Raw genomic sequence first — 20,372 nt, forward strand, 5'->3', positions numbered from 1 at the left:
TCAGTTTCACTATCAGTTTGGCTACAAGTTAATGGCTGCCTTTGTTTAGAAGCTGTGCATTTTGTAGCTACATCCTGCAGGGGGCCATGTGGTGCTGGGTAAATGACCTCTCTGAGTGTTTCCCTGTCACCCTTCAGCCTTTAAGGAAGGCTGAGACTGACTTCTTTTTTCCTTTTGGGATTCTGTATTATCTTTGCTGGACTTTCCAGAGGGGATGAGAAATGGTTTGGGGACAATCTACAACCCCTGTGAACTGGAGATTGGCACTTGCCATCTGCTGCAAAGACCGAATCCTGAGCCACTGCACCTGCCAACCCTCAATACCCTCTGAAAGGAGCTCAGGGTGGAGATCAAGGGTGAGGCACTCTGTGCTCTGGGAAAACTGGCAGAGCAGGTCTTTAGGTAGTTAGATATTTTCAGAAGAAGATTTTATGAGCCTGATTCTTGCATCTCCTCATATCTAGAAAAGCACTAAAATCCTTCATGGTGACTTCTGCTCCTCATGACTAGCAGCGACCTTCTATAAAGTGTGTGTTTGGTTGCATGTACTCCCCCTTTAATCAAAATCACATGTATCTGGATATTCCCTTCTACCACTTTGGAGCTATCAGAAATTCTGCCTCCCAGGCTATCATCCTCATTTTGTCCCAAATAAAACTTAACTCTCAACTTTTAGGTTGTGCATATTTTTCTAATTTATTTTTTATTAGGGCTTATTTGGTTTACAGTGTTGAGTCAATTTCTGCTGTACAACATAGTGATTCAGTCATACATATATATACACACTTTTTATTCTATTATATTCCATCATATTCCATCCCAAGAGACTGGATATAGTTCCCTGTGCTGTACAGTAGGACCTCATTGCTTATCCATTCCAAAGGTAATTGTTTGCATCTACTAACCCCAAATTTCCTGTCCATCCCACTCCCTCCTCCCTTCCCCTTGGCAACCACAAGTCTGTTCTCTATGGCTGTGAGGTTGTGCATATTGTTTAAGTCCACATCCCATGTGAAGCTGTTCCTGAATAGGAGAATCGAATCCCCTCTGGTGCTTATGAGATGGGGGTGCAGGCATACGACACATCAATTCCACAGCAGCAGGACATGGAGTCCATCCAAGGGGCCTCCTCCACAAGTTCATGTTGTTTCCTGCCCCCACCTCAAACCTTTCCTAAACCCCATCAAATGAACTAGGGGGCTTTCCTCCTGTAGGATCACAATGCAAACCAGAGGTTCCAACACAGGTGGACACCTAGGAGCCCAGGGAAGTGCAGGGTGATGGGGAAAGGATAGCTAGGGTGGAGAAGGGATGGTAATGGAGGTAGAGGAGGGAAGCTTAATTGTCAGTCTCTTTTCCTCTTCTGGCCCCTTGCTCCAGGGTCCTTGCCTGTGTACTCCTCAGTGTCTAGTGAGAACCAAGCTCAGGGGCCTCTCTCCACCTCCACACACACTGCCTCAGCTCCATCCCGCAGCTCTTGGTGTCTTTGACCCCTCCTGTGCCCAGAATCCTTTTCTCTCCCACGACCACAGGGCAAGGAAGTGACTTGGGTGTCTGAATTCAACAAGGCCATACGTTTCAGTCCCTACCCCCTGAAATTCCCAACATAGTCACACAAGGATTTTGCTCTTTGATCCCCCTGGAGGACAGAGAAGTCTCAGCTCCATCTCTAACTATCTTCACAAGCATCTGAGGTTAAGGTAGAGAGGAAAGGAGAGAGATGGACGTGACTACATGCATTTATTTTTGGTGTTGAGTGGTTTGGTGAGTAGTTTGGGGTCAACCAAATGAACATCTGTTTTTTGTTTACTCAAAGCTAGACACTAGATAGCAAGATCTCATTGATGACACCCTTGATTTCTGCCTTGGGGATCCCTTCACTCAGAAGCCAGAGCCACCTTGCTTTTGTGCTGGCCATGAGGCTTGCTGCCCCACTGTCATGAAAATATTCCTTCCTTCTCCTGCCCAGAGGAGAGTGAATGGTGTGAGGTGAGTAACAACAAGGAAAACTTTGGGTGGTTTGCTTTAATCCTACCCCTTGCCACCCAGATTCATTAACAAGTTAGGTTAGTGCAGGGTCAGGGGGCGGGGGGGGGGGGGGGAGTGAAAGGACGACCTTAATCCTATCCCTCCCCCATCAGTTGGGTGAGTGCACTTGCTATCAAATCCCAGAGAATCTTCTTAAATCCTCAAACATATCCCACCAGAATCTTGTTTTTCTTCTTCCAAAATGTACTTGGAAATATTAATTGCTAGGCATCTAAGCATAGTATCATTTATTGCTAGAAATAAACAAGTTAAATGTACCCAACACTTTGCTTTCCAATTATTAAGTGAAAGATGAGAGACAAACATGACCTCTAATGATTGAAGGGACAGCTAAGCCACAGCAAAAATTTTTCATCCTGGAGTCACATCTTCACAATTAACACAATAACAATCAAAAAACAAATTCTTTGTTTATTACTTTTCCCAATAGATGATATGATTTCCTGCATGACTTTTATATTATTATTTGATTTATAAGGGGTATCAGAATTGTTCTGTGTCTTATTAGAAGTGGTGGTGGCAAGAGCATTTGCATGCGTTAAAACTCATAGGACTGTATGGCAGAAATATGAATGCATCTACCTGTATATAAACTAAGAAATATAAATGGAGGAGTTCCTACTTTTGGCTCAGCAGGTTAAGAACCTGACATAGTGTCTATGTGGATGCAGGTTCAATCCCTGGCCTTACTCGCTGGATTAAGGAACTGGCATGGCCGCAAGCTGCAACATGGATCATAGATGTGGCTCAGATTTGGTGTTGTTGTGGCTGTGGCGTAGGCCTCAGCTGCAGCTCCAGTTGGACCCCTGGCCCAGGAACTTGCATGTGCCGCAGGTGTGGCCATTTATAAAAAGAGAAGGAAAGAAGGAAAGGGAGGAAGGAAGGAAAGAAGGAAAGAAGGAAGGAAGAAAGACAAAAGGAAAGCCTGGAGAGAAATTGATAAAAAGTCAATGAAGTTGATCAGAGGTCAGACATCCCAAAGAGCAGCTGTCTTTTCTCCCATCTTTAGAATTCCCTGTCCCATTTTCCTTCCTCACTCCTTCTATGATACCCATGGAGAACTCAAAAAGTATTAGATCTATGCTTCCTCAGACCTTAAAAAAATCTCCTAAACCAGCTAATATCAATATCATTCAGGAGTTCCCGTTGTGGCTCAGGGGGTTAAGAACCAGACTAGTATCCACGAGGACACGGGATTGATCTCTGGCCTTGCTCAGTGCCTTAAGATCCAGTGTTGCTGTGAGCTGTGGTGTAGGTCGAAGATGTGGATTTGAAGATTGGATCCTATGTTGCTGTGGCTGTGGTAGGCTGGCAGGTGCAGCTCCAGTTCAACCCCTAGCCTGGGAACATCCATTTGGCATGGGTGAGGCCCTAAAAAGCAAAAAAAAACAAAAACCAAAAAACAAAAAACATTTTGGAAGTCTAAAGGACAAGGAGAAAGGAATGGAGTCCCTCATTTAACACTTCCAAGAATCATCTTTCACTTTGGGAGACTAAACACAAGAGTTAGGAGTGAGGAGCATGAGCTCTGAGGCCGGATGCCTAAGGGCCTATCTCCAATTCTTAAAAGAGCTGTACAAGCTTGGTTGAGTTCCTGAAGCTTAGCTTCAGTCTCCTCATCAGTAAAATGGGGATCCTGAATGTACCTATCTCATAGGGCTGAGGTAAGGATTTAGAGTTAACAGAAATAAAGCCCTTATGACTATATTTAACCTGTAAACATGCAATATAATTTCTTAGAATTAATTAGAAGTCAAGGCCCGGAGATTTTAAGTAATTTTTCCAAGGCATGTTGGACAGCCCAGTTTTCAGATTAATTCAAAATTCTTTCTGGCTGTTTTCAAAGGGTTTTCATGGGGAAGGCATGTGACAGAAAAGGAGATTGTGTGTCAGTGTGAAAGAGGGGAAGGGAGAAAATGAGGAAATAAATGTTTTGGAAAAGAAGCCAAATGGAAGGAGAAAAGAGAAATGAAAGTCCGTGTTTAAAGCTTTTGTGAGCTCACCTGGAATTTTCATGTGGAAAATAAGCAATGACAGAAAAGAGCTGGGCTGCACAAAAGATCAAAAGGGAATAGGAAAAAAACCTTTTTTTCCTGTGTCCAAATTTAGCCTGATTTCTTTTTGTCTTTTGTCTTTTTTTTAGGGCCTCACCTGCAGCATATGGAGGTTCCTTGGCTAGGGGTCGAATCAGAGCTGTAACTGCTGGCTTATGCCAGAGCCACAGCGACATGGGATCTGAGCATGGTCTGCAACCTTCACCGCAGCTCATTGCAACAGCGGATCCTCAACCCACTGAGCAAGGCCAGAGATTGAACCGGCCTCCTCATGGATACTAGTCAGGTTCGTTAACCACTGAGCCACAATGGGAAATCCCAGCCTGATTTTTAACTTGTTCTTTCTCTATGATGGCATCCAATATTAAACATGGCAGAATATTTCAGTTGGATGGTGATAGGATTTATGTATAGCATAATTTATTTGCCAGGCATAGTGAATGCACAGCTGACTTGCAATTAGCAAAGTTGTAACATACACTTTATAGTAAGCACTATGTTACAACCTTGCTAAATGATAATGTATGCATATATGTGCATGTGGTGTGTGTGTTCTCACACATGCATGTATGCAGGCTGGCTACCTATTGTCAATTTAGCAGCACCACCACCTCCTTATAAAGCTGAGAACAATTTTTCCCAGAATCCCTGTGTGTTCTGCGTTAGCATTCGTCTATTGAAAAACTCCTAAGAAATTTGGAAGACCAGGGAGTTGTTCTTTTTTTGGAAGACTGTGGCAGTCAGGACTGTGTAATATCTCCAGCAGCTCTTGTTTGTAGGTTGCATCTGATGCAGCAACTTTGCAACCTGTCTGTAAGTTACCACTTCACTATGGTAACAAGACAGGCACCCTCTCAGATGTTCCCACATCAATCAGCAGCTTCTCTTCCCCTTTCCAATACTTTAAGCCAACATCCTCTGGCTGCAGTTTTACAGATCTTCTCTTCCCCTTCTCTTTCCATTCTCATCTAAGCCCTAAGTCCTAGGTAAGTCCTTTATTCTTGTATATTTGTAGTGGCTTTATTCTCCTGGCAGAATCCAGGCTGATAGTATAATTATATATACATATGCTAGATCAGCCAAGACAGCCCCAATTTTCTGAACCCCCTGAAATATACCAGGCCTTTTGACAGTATTACTATGTCTAAAATTAAAAACAAAACAAAACAAAACAAAACTGACAATACCAAATTCTGGTGAAGATGTGAAGCAATATGAACTTCCATTTATTGTTGGTGGGAATGTGAAATGGTTACAGCCATCTTGGAAGAGAGTTTGGCAGATTCTTACAAAGTTAAACATCTTACCAGACTAACTCATAGAATGGGGTTACCAGGGCCTGTGAGGTAGGGGAAATGGTAAAATATTGGTCAAAGAGTACAAACTCAGCTATAAAATGAGTAAGTTCTGGGGATCTAATGTACACCTTGGTGACTATAATTAACAATATATTATACTCTTGAAAGTTGTTAAAAAAGTAGATTTTTAAAAAATGTTTTTCTTTAAATTTTTCAGGGCCACAGCTGCGGCATATGGAAGTTTGCAGGCTAGGAGTGGAATCAGAGCAGCAGCTGCTGGCCTACAACACAGCCACAGCAACATCAGATCAGAGCCACGTCTGCAACCTACACCACTGCTCTCAGCAATGCTGGATCCTTAACCCACTGACCTGGGCCAGGGATTGAACCCACATCCTCATGGATACTGGTCGAGTTGCTTTCCACGGAGCCATACTTGGAACTCCAAAAGAGTAGATCTTAAATATTTTCACCACAAAAGGAAACAATAATTATGTGAGAGGATATGAATATTAACTCATTTTATTATGGTAATCATTTTGCAATGTATAAAGTATCAAATCATCACACTGTACGCCTTAAAATAATATATGTTACATAGCAATAATATCGCAATAGGAGTTCCCGTCATGGCGCAGTGGGTTAAGAATCCAACTTCAGAGGCTCAGGTTACGGCAGAGCTAAGGGTCTGATCCCCAGCCCAGTGCAGTGGGTAAAGGACATGGTGTTGCTGCAGCTGCAGGGTAAATTGCAGCTGTGGCTTGGATTCAATCCCTGGCCTGGGAACTTCCACATGCCATGCGAGTGGCCATAAAATAAAAAATTAAAAAAAAATCAGAGTAAAGTTAGGGGGGGAAAAACCCAAAAACATATTACCATACAGTCCAATCATCACTCCCAGGAATTTCACCATTGAGTTGAAAAGTGATGTCCATACACAAATTGGTACACAAATGCTTAGAGCAGCTTTAGATGATCACCCCAAACAGGAAGCAACAAGGAATCTTTTTAAAAAAATTTTATTGAAGTATAGTTCATTTGTAATGTTGTATTAGCTTTAGGATTGCAGCAAAGTGAATCAGCTATGCATATACATATATCCACTCTTTTTTCCCATATGTTATTACAGACCATTGAGCAGACCTCCCTGTGCCATACAGTAACTCGTTAATTATCTATTCCAGGTATAGTAGTGTATATGTGACAATCCTACCCTCCTAGTTTATCCCTTCTACCCTCCCACACAGTTGACCCCTGGTAACCCTAAATGTGACATTGAAATCTGTGAAGTCACAAATCCTTCCTTCCTTTTTTTTTTTTTTTGTTTGTTTGTTTGTTTGTTTGGTTGGTTGGTTGCTTTCTAGGGCCACACCTGCAGCATATGGAAGATCCCAGGCTAGGGGTCAAATCGGAGCTGGATCTGCGCCGTATGCAGTAGCCAAAGCAATGCAGGATCCGAGCCACCTCTGCTACTTATATCACAGCTTACAGCCATGCCAGTTCCTTAACCCACTGAGCAAAGCCAGGGATCGAACCCACATCCTCATGGATACTAGTTGGGCTCTTACCACTGAGCCACTTGGAACTTCCTTAAAGATATCTTTCAAATGGCAAATAAGTAAACAAAGGTGGTATATCCATACAATGGGCTATTACTCAGTGATAAAAGGTAATGAGCTAGCTAACCATGAAAACACACAGAGGAAATTTAATCGTGTATTTCTAAGTGTGTTGGGAAGCTGGAGCTGGTAGAATCGAGAAGAGGCATGTGATGACCTGCTGAATGAGGGGCACAAACCAGCCATACAGGGTCAGCAGGTAGCCTCCTCAGCATCCAGCTCCCACTGCGGGGAAGGGAAGTGAAGCCCATGGGATTTTTGGGATCAAAGGCATTAGTTTCAATATAGCCATATGAAGGAAACAGAATCACTAACAGATCCTAGAAGGTGGGGTGAGGAGCAATATGCCAGGTTTGGCAGGGCTGTCCTCCATCCCAAATTATGAGTGAGTAGGAGACAGGAGAGTAGGGTAGCAAACATCTAGTCCTTCTAAAGTGGTTGAGGCAAAGGCTGTTATATATTGAAAACTGCCCCCTGTCCCCGAAGGGCAGGGGGGAGACTGAAGAAAGACGCCAGTCATTCCAAAGTGGTGGGTTTAATAAGCATGGGAATTTACACCTATGTCTGGAGTGATCACAAGAGAGATCTCTCCACCCTCCCACCAGAATCTATTTTTTAATTGAAATATAGTTGATTTACAAACTGTTAGTTTCAGGTGTACGGCAAAGTTGTTCAGCTATTTTTTTCAGATAATTTTCCATTATAGGTTCATACAAGACAGTGAATATAATTCCCTGTGCTAGCTAGTAAATCCTTGTTGCTTATCTGTTTTATGTATAGCGATTTGTATCTGTTAATCTCCCAATTTGTCCCTCCCTTCCTCCCTTTCCCCTTTAGTAACCACAGTTTGTTTTCTATGTCTGTGAGTCTATCATGTACATAGATTCATTTGTGTTATTATTCAGCTTCCACATATAAGTGATATCCTATAGTATTTTAAAGATAAAGTATTTTCAAGGTATTGCATGGCATTTTAAAGTGAAGGAACAGCTCTCACCATGGGAACAGTAGGTAATGTGTACATTCCAAGGACAGAAGGGTCCAACTCAAGGGTCAGTGGGTGGTCCGTCCTCTTGATGACCTCCTCCAACACTGCACCCCTTGTGACCAGCTCTTACAATCTCACACGCCCTCCTCTTCCGCAATATGCCCTGAGTGGTCAACAAGAGATGTCACCAGTTTTGAGGGGGCTCGTCGGATGGCTCTCTGGCTGTACCGGAGGCAGATATCACAGCAACAATATAGGCATGTGCAAGAGAACACACAGATTAAGATGATTCCCCAGACAGGTAACAATTTTCTCCACCAAGAGCACCATGAGCTGAATCATTGATTAAGTCCCCTAGGCTGAGGGTGGGATCATTCAGGATATTCACTTGTGTCCTCCTGTGATTTAATAAAGACGACCCATTCGTAGACCCATCAGGTATGAAAACACAACAATCTGCTTGGGTAACAGCAAAGATACTTCCTTGTGAGGCAGCAGTAATGTCCAAAGCCATCCCATTTTGGAGCTTTTCTCATCAGAGACATTTCCACGTGCAGCAAAGACAGGCTTTGTCATCATTTAAGTCTTGTTGGGTATATTTAGTAAAGACTTCTATGTGGGCTAGAATGTCTCCATGTAGAATGATTCCAAAGTAAATTATGTAAGTACTCCAAGAGTATTCATATAAGGAAGGGGAGCATAACTCCCCACTCCTTACCCGTGGGTTATGCAAAATGAATTACTGCAAAGAGTACCCTGTAGAAAGGATGGGGAAAAGAGTAACTTTATAGTACCGAAACCTGATAAATACTACTTTAGCTCTGAATTTGGGGACGCACATATACCAACAGTTTTAGTAATAGGAGGATTTTGGAAATTCTAAAGAATTTTATTTGAGATAATTTCTAACTGAGCATTTAGATACTTGGTTAAGATTAACTCTAGCTCTAAGTTTTGCTATTGATGAACCCACACATTTTCTAAGCACTTACTTTCCATGTACCAGACATTGTAGATAATGAGTTGAACAAGTCTTGGATCATGCTTAAGTAACTGAACTTGGGGGAGATAAAGAAGACGGAAAAAAAAAAAAAAACAATGGTTACATTATTCTTATTGTCATAAAACTGATTATTAATCTTATCTTTCTTTACATTGCTTGACATTAAAACAGGGATACTAACTCACCTCATAAAGTTGTTAAAACTAGTTTCTTCCTGTGCTTAGAAAAATACTCAGAACATAGGAAGTGGTCCATAATATTAATTATTATTATTATTTATGAGATTGACCATTTTGGAATTTAGAAAGCTATCATCATTGCCCATGGAATAATAATTCCATGGGCAATACCTTTAAAGCTGGTAAATAGACTGAATTCTCTCTCTTCTCCATTCTAAACACTCACAATTTCTACTTCCTATGGATTTACAGATAGTGTTTCATACCACCTTCCATGATTTTGTTTAATATGAGAGAGGATAGATTTCAGGGTAGAGCCAAATTCAATGATGCTGGAAGTCCCCTTCTGGTACTCATAAGAAAAGCCAGCAGTGAGCATGGCCACCAATGAAACCTCCGAATCAAACACTGGGGAGCCCGAAGACCCAACGTAAAAAGAGGTGTTACTGGTAACTCCCTCAGGGTTGGGAACTATCTCCTGGAAACTTTTCTGAGTGTGCATATGGATATACCGCATGTCATAACCACGACCCTCTGCTTCTCCAGCCGGAGGTTGTTCCTGATCCTCTTCTTGCCGACCATGAGAGATCACAGCACAAGCATCCGTAGTTTTTGCCTCTCCGTCAGGATGGCCAATCATGTATACCAACCCCTTAGGTGGTTCAGGATCACTTTGCGCTATTTCATTATATAATCCCACAGGTACCTGTTGTCCATTTGTCTTCAGTTTCAGAACAACATAATCAAGATTTGCATCAAATATCTCAAACCAAGGTTCAATGCAAAAGGACTTCTGTTTTTCTTCTCCAGCCTTTTCATAAACAAAAGTCACCCTTACACATTGACTAATTATGTTTTCCCACTTAGTTTCGTCTATTTCTTCTCTCACAATTTCATTTATTACATGCAGACAAGTGAAAATGTACAACTCTCTAAAGACAAAGCAAGTGGCTGAACCCTTTTCTCCTCTGTTGTCCCATGAGAGGTACCCAACCGACTCACTGCGATGACAAAGAAGTCTGTGTACTCTAACCAAAGTAGAGTTTTTGGTCAGGTTCCCAAAGTCTGTTTTATGTGATTCAAATAATTTTTTCCCCTTTCCTCTTTCCATAGATTTCTTAAAGCTTTCTCTAATTTTATCACGTTCTTTTTTCAAACTAGGGTACCGGTCTGCAATTGTTTCTTTCAACACACGGGGGTTTATTTTCTGTGACTCAGAATTCCGAGTGGCATCTGCCCCAGTGCCCACTTTTCTGTCAAACTCAACCTGAAAGGACTTGCCCTCTAAGTCATCAACCAATCGTGAGCTTTCTAAAACTACGTTCAGTTTTTCAATGAGTTTCCAATTATCATTCTTCAGGATGGAAAGAAATCTGCCATCCTCACACAGAGCACTCTTAATGCTTTTTCCTTTAAAAGCATAGACACAGAGGCGGTTCCCTTCTTTGCGAAGCATCCCGCATTTGACAATCTTTCTCTTAGTCTTCCCAACTGCATGAATATAAAATTTGACACAGTCAGTAGATGCATTGTTATGCTGGCCAACAACACACTTCTCTTCCTGGTTCTCTTCCTGGTTCTCTTCCTGGTTCTCTTCCTGATTCTCTTCCTGGTTCTCTTCTTGATCTTCTTCCTGATTCTCTTCTGTCTGCTGACTTTGACTTTTAGCAAAGTCAATTTTCACATGGCAGCTTTTGGGAAAACACCTGATGGGCATGCTAAGGTTTAAGTATCCTTCAATCCCTTCTGTGCCACATACCAGCATTTCTTGGCCTGAATGAGTTTTTATCTCGTCTGTGACAGCCTTGAGTTTCTGGAGTGCCATATACAAGGTCTCGCCATCTTTAGAACTGACCTCGTATGGCCTATTTTTGTGTGTTCTACTGTTTACAGCAAAATGAACATAAATTACCTTGTTCTGGGACACAGTTTGGTCTTTGGGTCCTTCAGCCTGGGTGCTAGGTATACTCTCTGAAATATTTCTTGAGTCCATCTTCATTGGAGAAGTACTGCAATTATTCTGTTGGTTTTCATTGACCTAAACATAAAACATTAAATACTTTAAAACTATGAATGCAACCTTAGTTTCTTGTTTCTCTTTTTAGCATGCCTTTCACAAAATTTATCTAGGAAACTCAGAACCAATCTCAAAAAGGCCAGGGAATATAATTAAATCAGAATTCGAGCTGGGATCCAAAATATAAACTGAGTTTCTTATTTCATCAATCAGATAAGCTTTTAAAACTGCCACGCTGGTGCATCCTTTTTTTTTTTTCCCCCTGAGAAATATAAGGAAATAAACAACTTTTTTCCAGCTGCATTAGAAACACAGGTTCTTCTGTTAGCTCTGTTACAGTGTTACTTCAAGTCTTGCTTACTATTTTCAGCTCTAAAATATTTATTTTTTTCAAGCAAAGTGATGGACTGCACCAAAAATCTGTTCTTAAAGCACCAAACTCCGCAAGAATAAGTAACCATGGTTTACTATCAGGCATTAAATGTTGAAAAAAATCATTAGATGATCATTTGGACATAATAATATAGTTATTTCTAATAATAAAAACCTTGATTCGCCCAGCATCTATTAGGCAAGGAACACTAATTATTTCCTCTATTGTAGCTATTAATCCCCAAATCCTACGAAATGAGGAGGAACAAATGTGGCCTCTCTGTCTTTTCAATAGAAAAACTGAGACACAGAAACTTTTTCCTGTAGGTGCCCATCCTAGGGTCACATAACAACCAATAAATGAACTCTGGTATCAGAACTCCAGTATTTTTTCCATTTCAATTTATCCTCTTTTTTGTAAGTTTCATGCCCATGATTCCTATTTTTATAGGGCATTATTTTAAAAACCAGAGGCTGGTCAGGGGTGAGGAATTACATGAGAAGGAGTAATCCAAAGGCAAAATTCAATAAAAAATTTCAGAGCTTCTGGAGTTCCCACTGGGGCTCTGCAGAAATGAAACTGACTAGTATCCATGAGGATGCAGATTCAATCCCTGGCCTCAGTCAGTGGGTTAAGGATCAGGCATTGCCATGAGCTGTAGTATAGGTGGCAGATGCTGCTTGGATCCCACATTGCTGTGGCTGTTGCAGGCCAGCAGCCGTAGCTCTCATTCGACCCCTAGCCTGGGAACTTTCATAGTTACCTGTGGCCTAAAGGAAAGAAAAGAAAGAGAAAAAAAAAAAATTTAAGAGCATCCAGTTCCTATGTGTAAAAGATACACTTTTCTCAAGTTATATCATCATGGCCTGGGTGTCAAGAGACATGGGTTCACGTGCCAGCAATGCCATTTGCTCTAATGGGACTAACAATGCCAGGATTGCTGTAAAGATTAAGTGTAACATCATGTGTGACAACACCAAGCACACTGACTGGCACATTAATAGGTAAACTTTTATTTTCCTTCTTTAGTAATGGTACTAATATTTTGGATCCCAAAAAATCAGAACAGGTTTCCACTGTGGTACAGTGGGTTAATGATCCGGCTTGTCTCTGTGGTATTGCCTGTTCCATCCCTGGCCTGGGACAGTGGGTTAAGGATCTGGCATTGCTGTGTAGGTGTGCAGATGCAGATCAGATGTGATGCCCGGCCCGGGAACTTCCCAAAGCTGAGTGTGCAGCAGAAAAAACAAAAACAAAACCAAAAAGCCAAAAAAGGAACAAAAGGTGGTATAAATATACTCTGGGCATACACTCACTCTCAAAATGGATCCCTTACTGCTGTCAGAAATATGCTTGTTGTATACCCCATCAGAGCGCCGTAATGGATTTCTGATTAGTCAAAAGATTTTTAGGCAGATTTAGACACTTTCTTTCAAAAGGGGATGGGGGGGGTACACATTTATCAGCTCGCTCGGTTATGGAGTATGACAGAGGAAACCAGATCTTGGCTTTTCTAGATATTTGGGTGTTCCAGTTAGAACAAGTATAAAAGAAAAGTTAAAGTCTCTTTTCTTTTCCTTTTTTTTTTTTTTTTTTTGACCACACCCACGGCACGTGGAAGTTCCCAGGCCAGGGATGGAACCCACACTACAGCAGTAACCCAAGCCATAGCAGAGACAACCCTGGATCCTTAACACCCTGAGCCACCAGGGGACTCCTAAAGTTGCATTCCCGAATGCTTACTATTTCTTGGTCTACTTGTTGATTAATTAAGTACAAGAAAGTAAAACAGAAAGGGGTGGACCATATCAATCGAGGAGGAGGAAGAAGAAAGTCAGACCTAGAACTAAGCCAGGGGAATGGAGTATACAGAGTGAGGGGCACAGTTCGTTCCAGCCCACAAGCAGCCAGAATTCTCTCTTTCTCTTTTTTTAAGCGTTTTAGACTCAGTAAAGGAGATGGTGGTTTGATATGATAATAGAGCCCCGACGTCATGTCAGGAAGCTTAAGTCCAAGTCTTCATTCCACTTGTGCCATACACGACAATTCACTTCTCTCTCCTCAGAAACCAACTGAGGATGGTAAAATTCTCCCTGCCTGCCTAACAAGATTATGGTAAGAATAAACATTTAAAACATTGTTTTATAAATTAAAATTTATAATTTTACAATTACAATTTTATAAATTATAAATAAACCACTATGCAAAGGTAGGTTATTATTGCTATTGAATAGACCAGCCATGTGTGGGAAGGTATATATTGGCATGCTACGAAAGAGCACTGATTTTGTTTTTATTCCAGATGAAATATGTTACATTTGATTTTTTGTTCTTATTCAGGAAGTGTTACAATAGCTCTTTATTAAAGTCTTTTGATAGTTATCGCCAAGGTTTTTATTAAAACTCCTACCACCATGCTACTAAAATAAAAATCATAAAATGGATGAGACAGACTTTATTTACTATTCCCTACATACAATGAGGTCATTTCTTGGCAAGAAGAACCGTGAAGTCCAGTGCCAAGGATGGCAAAGTCTAATATTGGTAGATGCCATAAATAGTATTTACAAACCTTATCTTAGAAAAGTAACAGTCACCTGTATTATTCTTTTCATCTGAGTTCATCTGTGACCTGGGCTCCTTAGCACTCATGATGGCTCAAAGATGAACAGACAATCCAGCTGAAGCACAAATTTCAAAAAGGGTCACGCTGGAGTTCCCGTCGTGACTCAGTGCTTAACGAATCTGACTAGGAACCATGAGGTTGTGGGTTCGATCCCTGACCTTGCTTAGTGGGTTAAGGATCCCGAGTTGCCGTGAGCCATGGTGTAGGTTGCAGATGCGGCTTGGATTCCGCGTTGCTGTGGCTCTGGCATAGGCCAGTGCTACAGCTCCAATTCGACCCCTAGCCTGGGAACCTCCATATGCCACGGGAGCAGCCCAAGAAATGGCAAAAAGACAAAAAAAAAGAAAAAGTGTCACATTATAGCAGTATCTTTATAGCTATCATTTCTTGTACAAAGGATAACATTAGCGGGGACCCTTAGCCCATCTTTCCTGCTCAGCTCCAGCCTAACTTTCCCCAGCCAGCTTATCCACTAATTATAATGCCCCAAACAATAAAAGTTCCTTTTTATAGAGCAGTATACCAAATACTTTACAAAAGTTATCTTGGATTGCCAATGCCTACACTTACCACATAGTTATATCTGCATTTTGCAGATGGGGAAAGAATAACTCAGAGAAAACAGGTGACCTGCGCAAGGCATACATGGAATTCAAATGCAGGTAAAAATACTCTGTGGATGGATTTTCGGTTGCAGTTTTCAAAAGTGTGTCCTAGCTACACTGATGTTATTTATAGTCTGGCCTCCACTGACGATGAAGATGAGAAGAGGGCATAATAATAGGGAAACAGATGGAGAAAAAAATGGGGTAATGCCAGGAAGACAAAATAAAACGAAAGTCCACCTGGGAAGACAGCGAGAAACTTTAGCTGCAACTTGAGTTTTTTGTTTGAAAAGCTACTTCCCTATCTATCTTCCCTCTGATGTCTCCCCAGAAGAGAATGAACAATGCACATAAAACAGTGAAATCTTTAATAGTGGTAAGGTAAACACCACTAGAAGGAAAACCATGGAGGGTAGTAGCCATCTGTCTTCAGAATCCCAACATCTAACACAAAGCCTGGCACAGGGCAAGCCCCGCTGCAAAAATATATTTACAAAGATACATTTAATGAATGAATAAACTGCGCATATGAAGGAATAGGCCTGGTTACTAATTGCTTTTCATAAACCACCTCATGTAATTCTTATAACCCTGTGAGACAGGTATTATTAGTCCCGTTTCACTGAAAAAGACTTTGAACACCCAGATAAATCACATGATGTACTCAAGGTCACAAAGCCCCAGAGAGCCTATTTTTGATGACTTTTGATTATGAAGATTTTCAAATAGAAAAGAAAAAGAAAATAGTATAATGAGCCTCCATGCACTTATCATATACGGCAATGCACTCATTTTTTGCAAACTTATTTACATCCTCTTTTTATTTCATGCCATTATTTCACAGTTAGGGACACCATGACATTGTAACCCTGATTATCACTTTCACCTCTAAAAATGTTGGACTTTTTTCCTATATCATCCCAATACTGATTTATTTAGACCAAGATCCAAGTACATAAGTTGTTTTTAATTATCATCTTGAGTCTCTTCTATTCTAGAAAAAGCACTGATTTTTTGAAGAGAACAGAAAAGTCGTAGATTGTTCACCTACTCTGTTGCTTCTTCTGGTTGTTGTTTTAAGTTCTAGCCCCTGCATTTCTTGTCAAGAAGCAGTCATAAAGACTATGCTTCCTTTGAATAGAGGGATATTTATTATTATTATTATTATTATTATTTTACTTTGCGTATTTCTCAAATTCACTTCTTGACTGTTTTTACATATATATCCATGACATATGATTATATAATATAATCATATTCTCATTATTATTATAATGAGAAAAATGTAATACTTTAAAAATAAAGACTAGATCCAGAAGAAAAAAAAAAGACTATGCTTATTCACTTCACTATTGCGCAGTGGAGCAGGCTTCATCATTTACTGGAAATGAGCTAGTCAGGAAACTCTTCAGCCTCTCTGAGCCTTAGCGTCCCCTTTGTAAAATAAGGGATTCTCTCCCTCCTCTCTCTCCCCTTCCTCCCTCCCTCTCCCTCCCTCCTGCTCTCCTCCTCCTCCTCCCCCCCACTTCTCTCCTAGTCCTTTTTCCGTATCCCTCCCTCTCTCCTCCTCTCTCTCCCTCCTCCTCTTCTCCCTCTTCCCCATCCCCCTTTTCCCTCTTCTCTGGCCTCTGCTGGCCAGAACCTAGCCTGGCCAGTGGTGGAGGGGCAGTGATCAGGTCGCCTCTGACCCTAGGCTACGTCCAAGTTGACCACCCCTCCCAGCATGCAACAAAATAAGAAGCTACAGAAATAAAAATCCTATGCTTCTTCAGCCCCCCCAGTTGGAGGGCACGGTCTGGCCCAGGCCTGGAACCCCAGTCCCTTCCCTTCCCAGCCCCCAGGGCTGGCGCATACCAGCCTGCCCACTGCTTGCCTGCTCCAGGTCACAGCTCACCTTGGCTGCTGCCAGCGCCCAGCCCAAGTGGCTTCTTATTTAGGCGAAAGTCTCTCAACTCTGCAGATTACTGGCCTCTCCCACTCCCGTTTTAAACAGGAAAGGAGGAAGGTGGAGCTAAGGCTTGAAAAGATTGCCTGACTTCTGAGAAGTACAGCTCAGCTCGCCCTTGGGGGAATTTCTCTTTTTCACTCCTCCCAGCTTCTTCCTTCCTAAGCCGCCACACCCTACCACCCTCGCAGCTTTAGCTGTGATGGCTACAATTCTTTGGACAACTGGGGAATTGGGAACCTGACTGTTGGGGGCCTCCAGAGGGGGCATATTCCATGCTCTGTTTGTTTCAGATGGTCCCTCCAGGCTGAAACAAAACCTTTTGAATGTCTGGTCCCCAGGACCAGCTTGAGAAACAGAGCCATCAGAACCTGTGTCTGTTCTCTTCCCTATGAGTTTTCCTTTACACAAGTACAATGACGGTGGCGAGGAGAGAGACACACTTCAGTGTTGCTAGTAAGGCAGATTTTCACAAAGCACAATCACAAGAGCTTTACCCTGACAGTGATACCGGAAAGATGATACCGGAATCTGGGTTCTTGTTCACTGCAGCTGAAGAATGAACTCCAGGAACACACAGGCAGCAAACAAGCAAAGTCTTTATGAAAGGAAAGCAAACAGCTCCCAGGGCTTCTGGGAGCCGGGAGAAGAGCCCCCCTTTCTCTATTGTCCTATAAGGGGTTTTTATCTCTTAAAGGTGGGGAGGGTACCAAGGTGGGGTCCAGAGAGATGTGGGTTTTTTCTCCCATTGGCCTTGCTCAATTACCCATATCAGTCCTTGTCCAATAGGGTCTTAGGTGTGGAAATGTCCTGTAAGTCTCATAGTTTCTTTGCTCTTTTCTTCCCATAAACTGAGTCACAGGGGATTAGGGATTAATGTCCATCTGGGTATAGGTGCACTTCCTATAGTAAACAAGGCCTGTGGGGACATTACTCCCTGGAGCCCTTAAGCCACAAATGTTAATAAGTGGCCATGTCTAAGAATGCATCAAAGCCCATGTTCCTACACTGACTACCTGAGTTAATATTCTGTCTCAATAGGTTCCCAGGAGCCCTACAGAGAGACAGGTACATTTTTCAGTTCCTCCATTTGTAATTCAAAACATTTGGCCCAGGAGTTCTCTTTGTGGCTCAGCAGGTTAAGAATCTGACTAGTATGCATGAGGGTGCTGATTTGATCCCTGGCCCTGCTCAGTGAGTTCAGGATCTGGTGTTACTGCCAGCTGAGGCATAGGTTATAGTAGCACCTCTGATCTGGTGTTGCTGTGGCTGTGGCGTAGGCCAGCAGCTGCAGCTCTGATTTGACCCCTAGCCTGGAAACTTCTATATGGTGCAGGTGCAGCCACTAAAAAAAAAAAAAAAAAAAAAAAAAAAAAAAAAAAAATTGGCCCAGACCAGCCATTTCCCAACTTTACTGTCTAGAAGAAACACTTGGGAAAGTCTTCAAAAAATGTAGATTCTCAGAGCCCACTCAATATGCTATAGTTCAACAGGTCCGAGGTGAGGCCTGGTAATCTGCACCTTTTAAAAATCACTCTGGGAGTTCCCCTGGTGGTGCAGCAGGTTAAGTATCTTGCATTGTCACTGCAGTGGTTCTGGTTACTGCTGTGGCACAGGTTTGATCCCCAGCCTGGGAACTTCTAAATGCCCTGGCATGGCCAAAAAAAAAAAAAAAAATCAGATTAAAAAAGAAGTTTAATTAGGTCCCATTTGTTCATCTTTGCTTTTGCTCCCTTCGTCTTAGGAGACAGATCTATCTGTCTGTCTATCTGTCTATCTATCTATCTATCTATCTATCTATCTATCTATCTATCTATCTACCTATCGCTACAATTTATGTAGGTTAGACCAACTTTAGAGCCAATTGCTAATCAACAATCATTGCATGTTCTCTATGCCAGGCTCTGTTCTATGCAGTTTTTACAATTTTTAAATAATCACGACACCTTTGTGAATTGGGGCCGAGGGGGAACCGGGGCCCTAGGTTTTAGCCTCTAGAATTTGCTTCCTTTCCAGTGGTTAGATCCGTGTCTGTGACACCAGACCACCTCAGCTCTTCCCTGCCCCGCTCTACTTAACATCCCATAGCCCTACCCTTACCTCTAAGATACTCTGGAGGCGTCAGCACTGCTGACTCAACAGATCACAGAAATGAGATAACGCCCACTGCTCCCCAACAGGAAAGTCCCAGGCTGAGTGCCAGCAGCAAAGTGTTTCTTCATTGCGGGTGGAGTCCCGAGCGCTGCCTGCAGATGGCGCCAGAGGATGAACTGGGAGGGCGAGCAGAGCTGGGGTGGGGACTGACATTTCTCAGGCCAGGTGGCAGCCGGAGATGGAGGTGGTTTCGCCAATCCTCAGGTCTCTGGGGCAGAGTTTGAAGCCTTTGGAAAGCTGCTTTTCCCTTGCTGGGTGTGGAAGAGATTAGCAGAGAGCTGGGAAGTTGGAGATCTGCTAGGTCTTTCTCGCTCGCTCTTCCAAGATCCATCTCTTGTTCTGAAGGTGCTAGAACTGAGATTGGCTTGGCCTTTTGGGGACTGCTTCACTGCCTTTTCATTTTAATAATGACCTGCCTCACCTTCCCTGGGTAAAGAAAGTCTCAAATGCCTTTTTCTCCATCACTAGTGATACCATGGATTATTGTAAAAGTGTAAAGGGGATTCTTGGCTCATGGTTAAGTAGTCTGCTTTTATTAACCTAGCTGCCAAGTTGTCTGGCCCTGAAAAGGAAAGAGTAGGCTGATTCCTTAAATATATTTAAATTATTTCTCTTGTATATAAATACATGCTACCATTAGGAAGGTTTTTTTTCCCTCCCTCATTAAACTTTGTTGTAATGGGTCCAAAATTCTGTGACAGATTTTTGGTGAAGTTGTTTCCATTAAAAAGTACTGATTTGGGGAGTTCCCACTGCGGTGCAGTGGAAATGAATCCAACTAGTTTCCATGAGGATGCAGGATCCGGCATTGCTGTGAGCTGTGGTGTAGGGTGCAGATGCGGCTCAGATCCTGTGTTGCTGTAGCGGTGGTGTAGGCTGGCAGCTGCAGTTGCAGCTGCAGCTCTGCTTCGCCCCCTAGCCTGGGAACTTTCATATGCTGTCAGTGTGGCCCTAAAAAGCAAAAAAAAAAAAAAAAATTACTGATTTTAAAAACTAGTAACTTAAAGCTGCCACACACAAAATAAATGGCCCACAAAACATAAACCTTAGCTTTTCTTCCTAGTCTTTTTTGTTATTTTGTTTGTTTTTTGTTTGTTTGTGTTTTTGTTTTCGGCTGTGCCCCAGACATCCAGAAGTTCCCAGGCCACAGCAGTGACATCACTGGATCCTTAATCATTTGGCCACCATGGAACTCCCTTTCCTAGTCTTTTTATAGTAAAGCAATAGCTGAAAGCACACTGCAGTGCCGAAGCCAATAGCAGGCACTTTCTGAAATTAATGTATTTTACCCTCCCTCTACTCCTTTGCTGGCAATAGAGGACATAGTTGAACCACACAATTGGACTGATAGAATAATTAGCCAGATTTTGTTTTGAGTGGCTGTCCATCTGTGTAACTAACCTTCACAATAAACAAACAAAAAGGGCTGAAGCCAGTGTGTCCAGTGAGGATGGATGGGCCT

The 20,372-nt window shown here is 42.2% G+C and overlaps 1 protein-coding gene across 1 annotated transcript; it reads right to left on the reverse strand.

Moving 5' to 3' along the window:
- On the reverse strand, positions 6,404–19,372 carry FAM111A (family with sequence similarity 111 member A). Its single transcript, XM_021084702.1, has 3 exons — positions 19,332–19,372; positions 16,685–16,739; positions 6,404–11,228 (listed from the first exon to the last, which is right to left on the reverse strand). The coding sequence occupies exons 1-3, from the start codon at positions 19,370–19,372 to the stop codon at positions 9,429–9,431; spliced, it is 1,896 nt and encodes a 631-aa protein (XP_020940361.1). The 3' UTR covers positions 6,404–9,428.

The sequence above is a fragment of the Sus scrofa genome, chromosome 2 (genome assembly GCF_000003025.6).
Source record: "Sus scrofa isolate TJ Tabasco breed Duroc chromosome 2, Sscrofa11.1, whole genome shotgun sequence".
Classification (NCBI taxonomy): Eukaryota; Metazoa; Chordata; class Mammalia; order Artiodactyla; family Suidae; genus Sus; species Sus scrofa.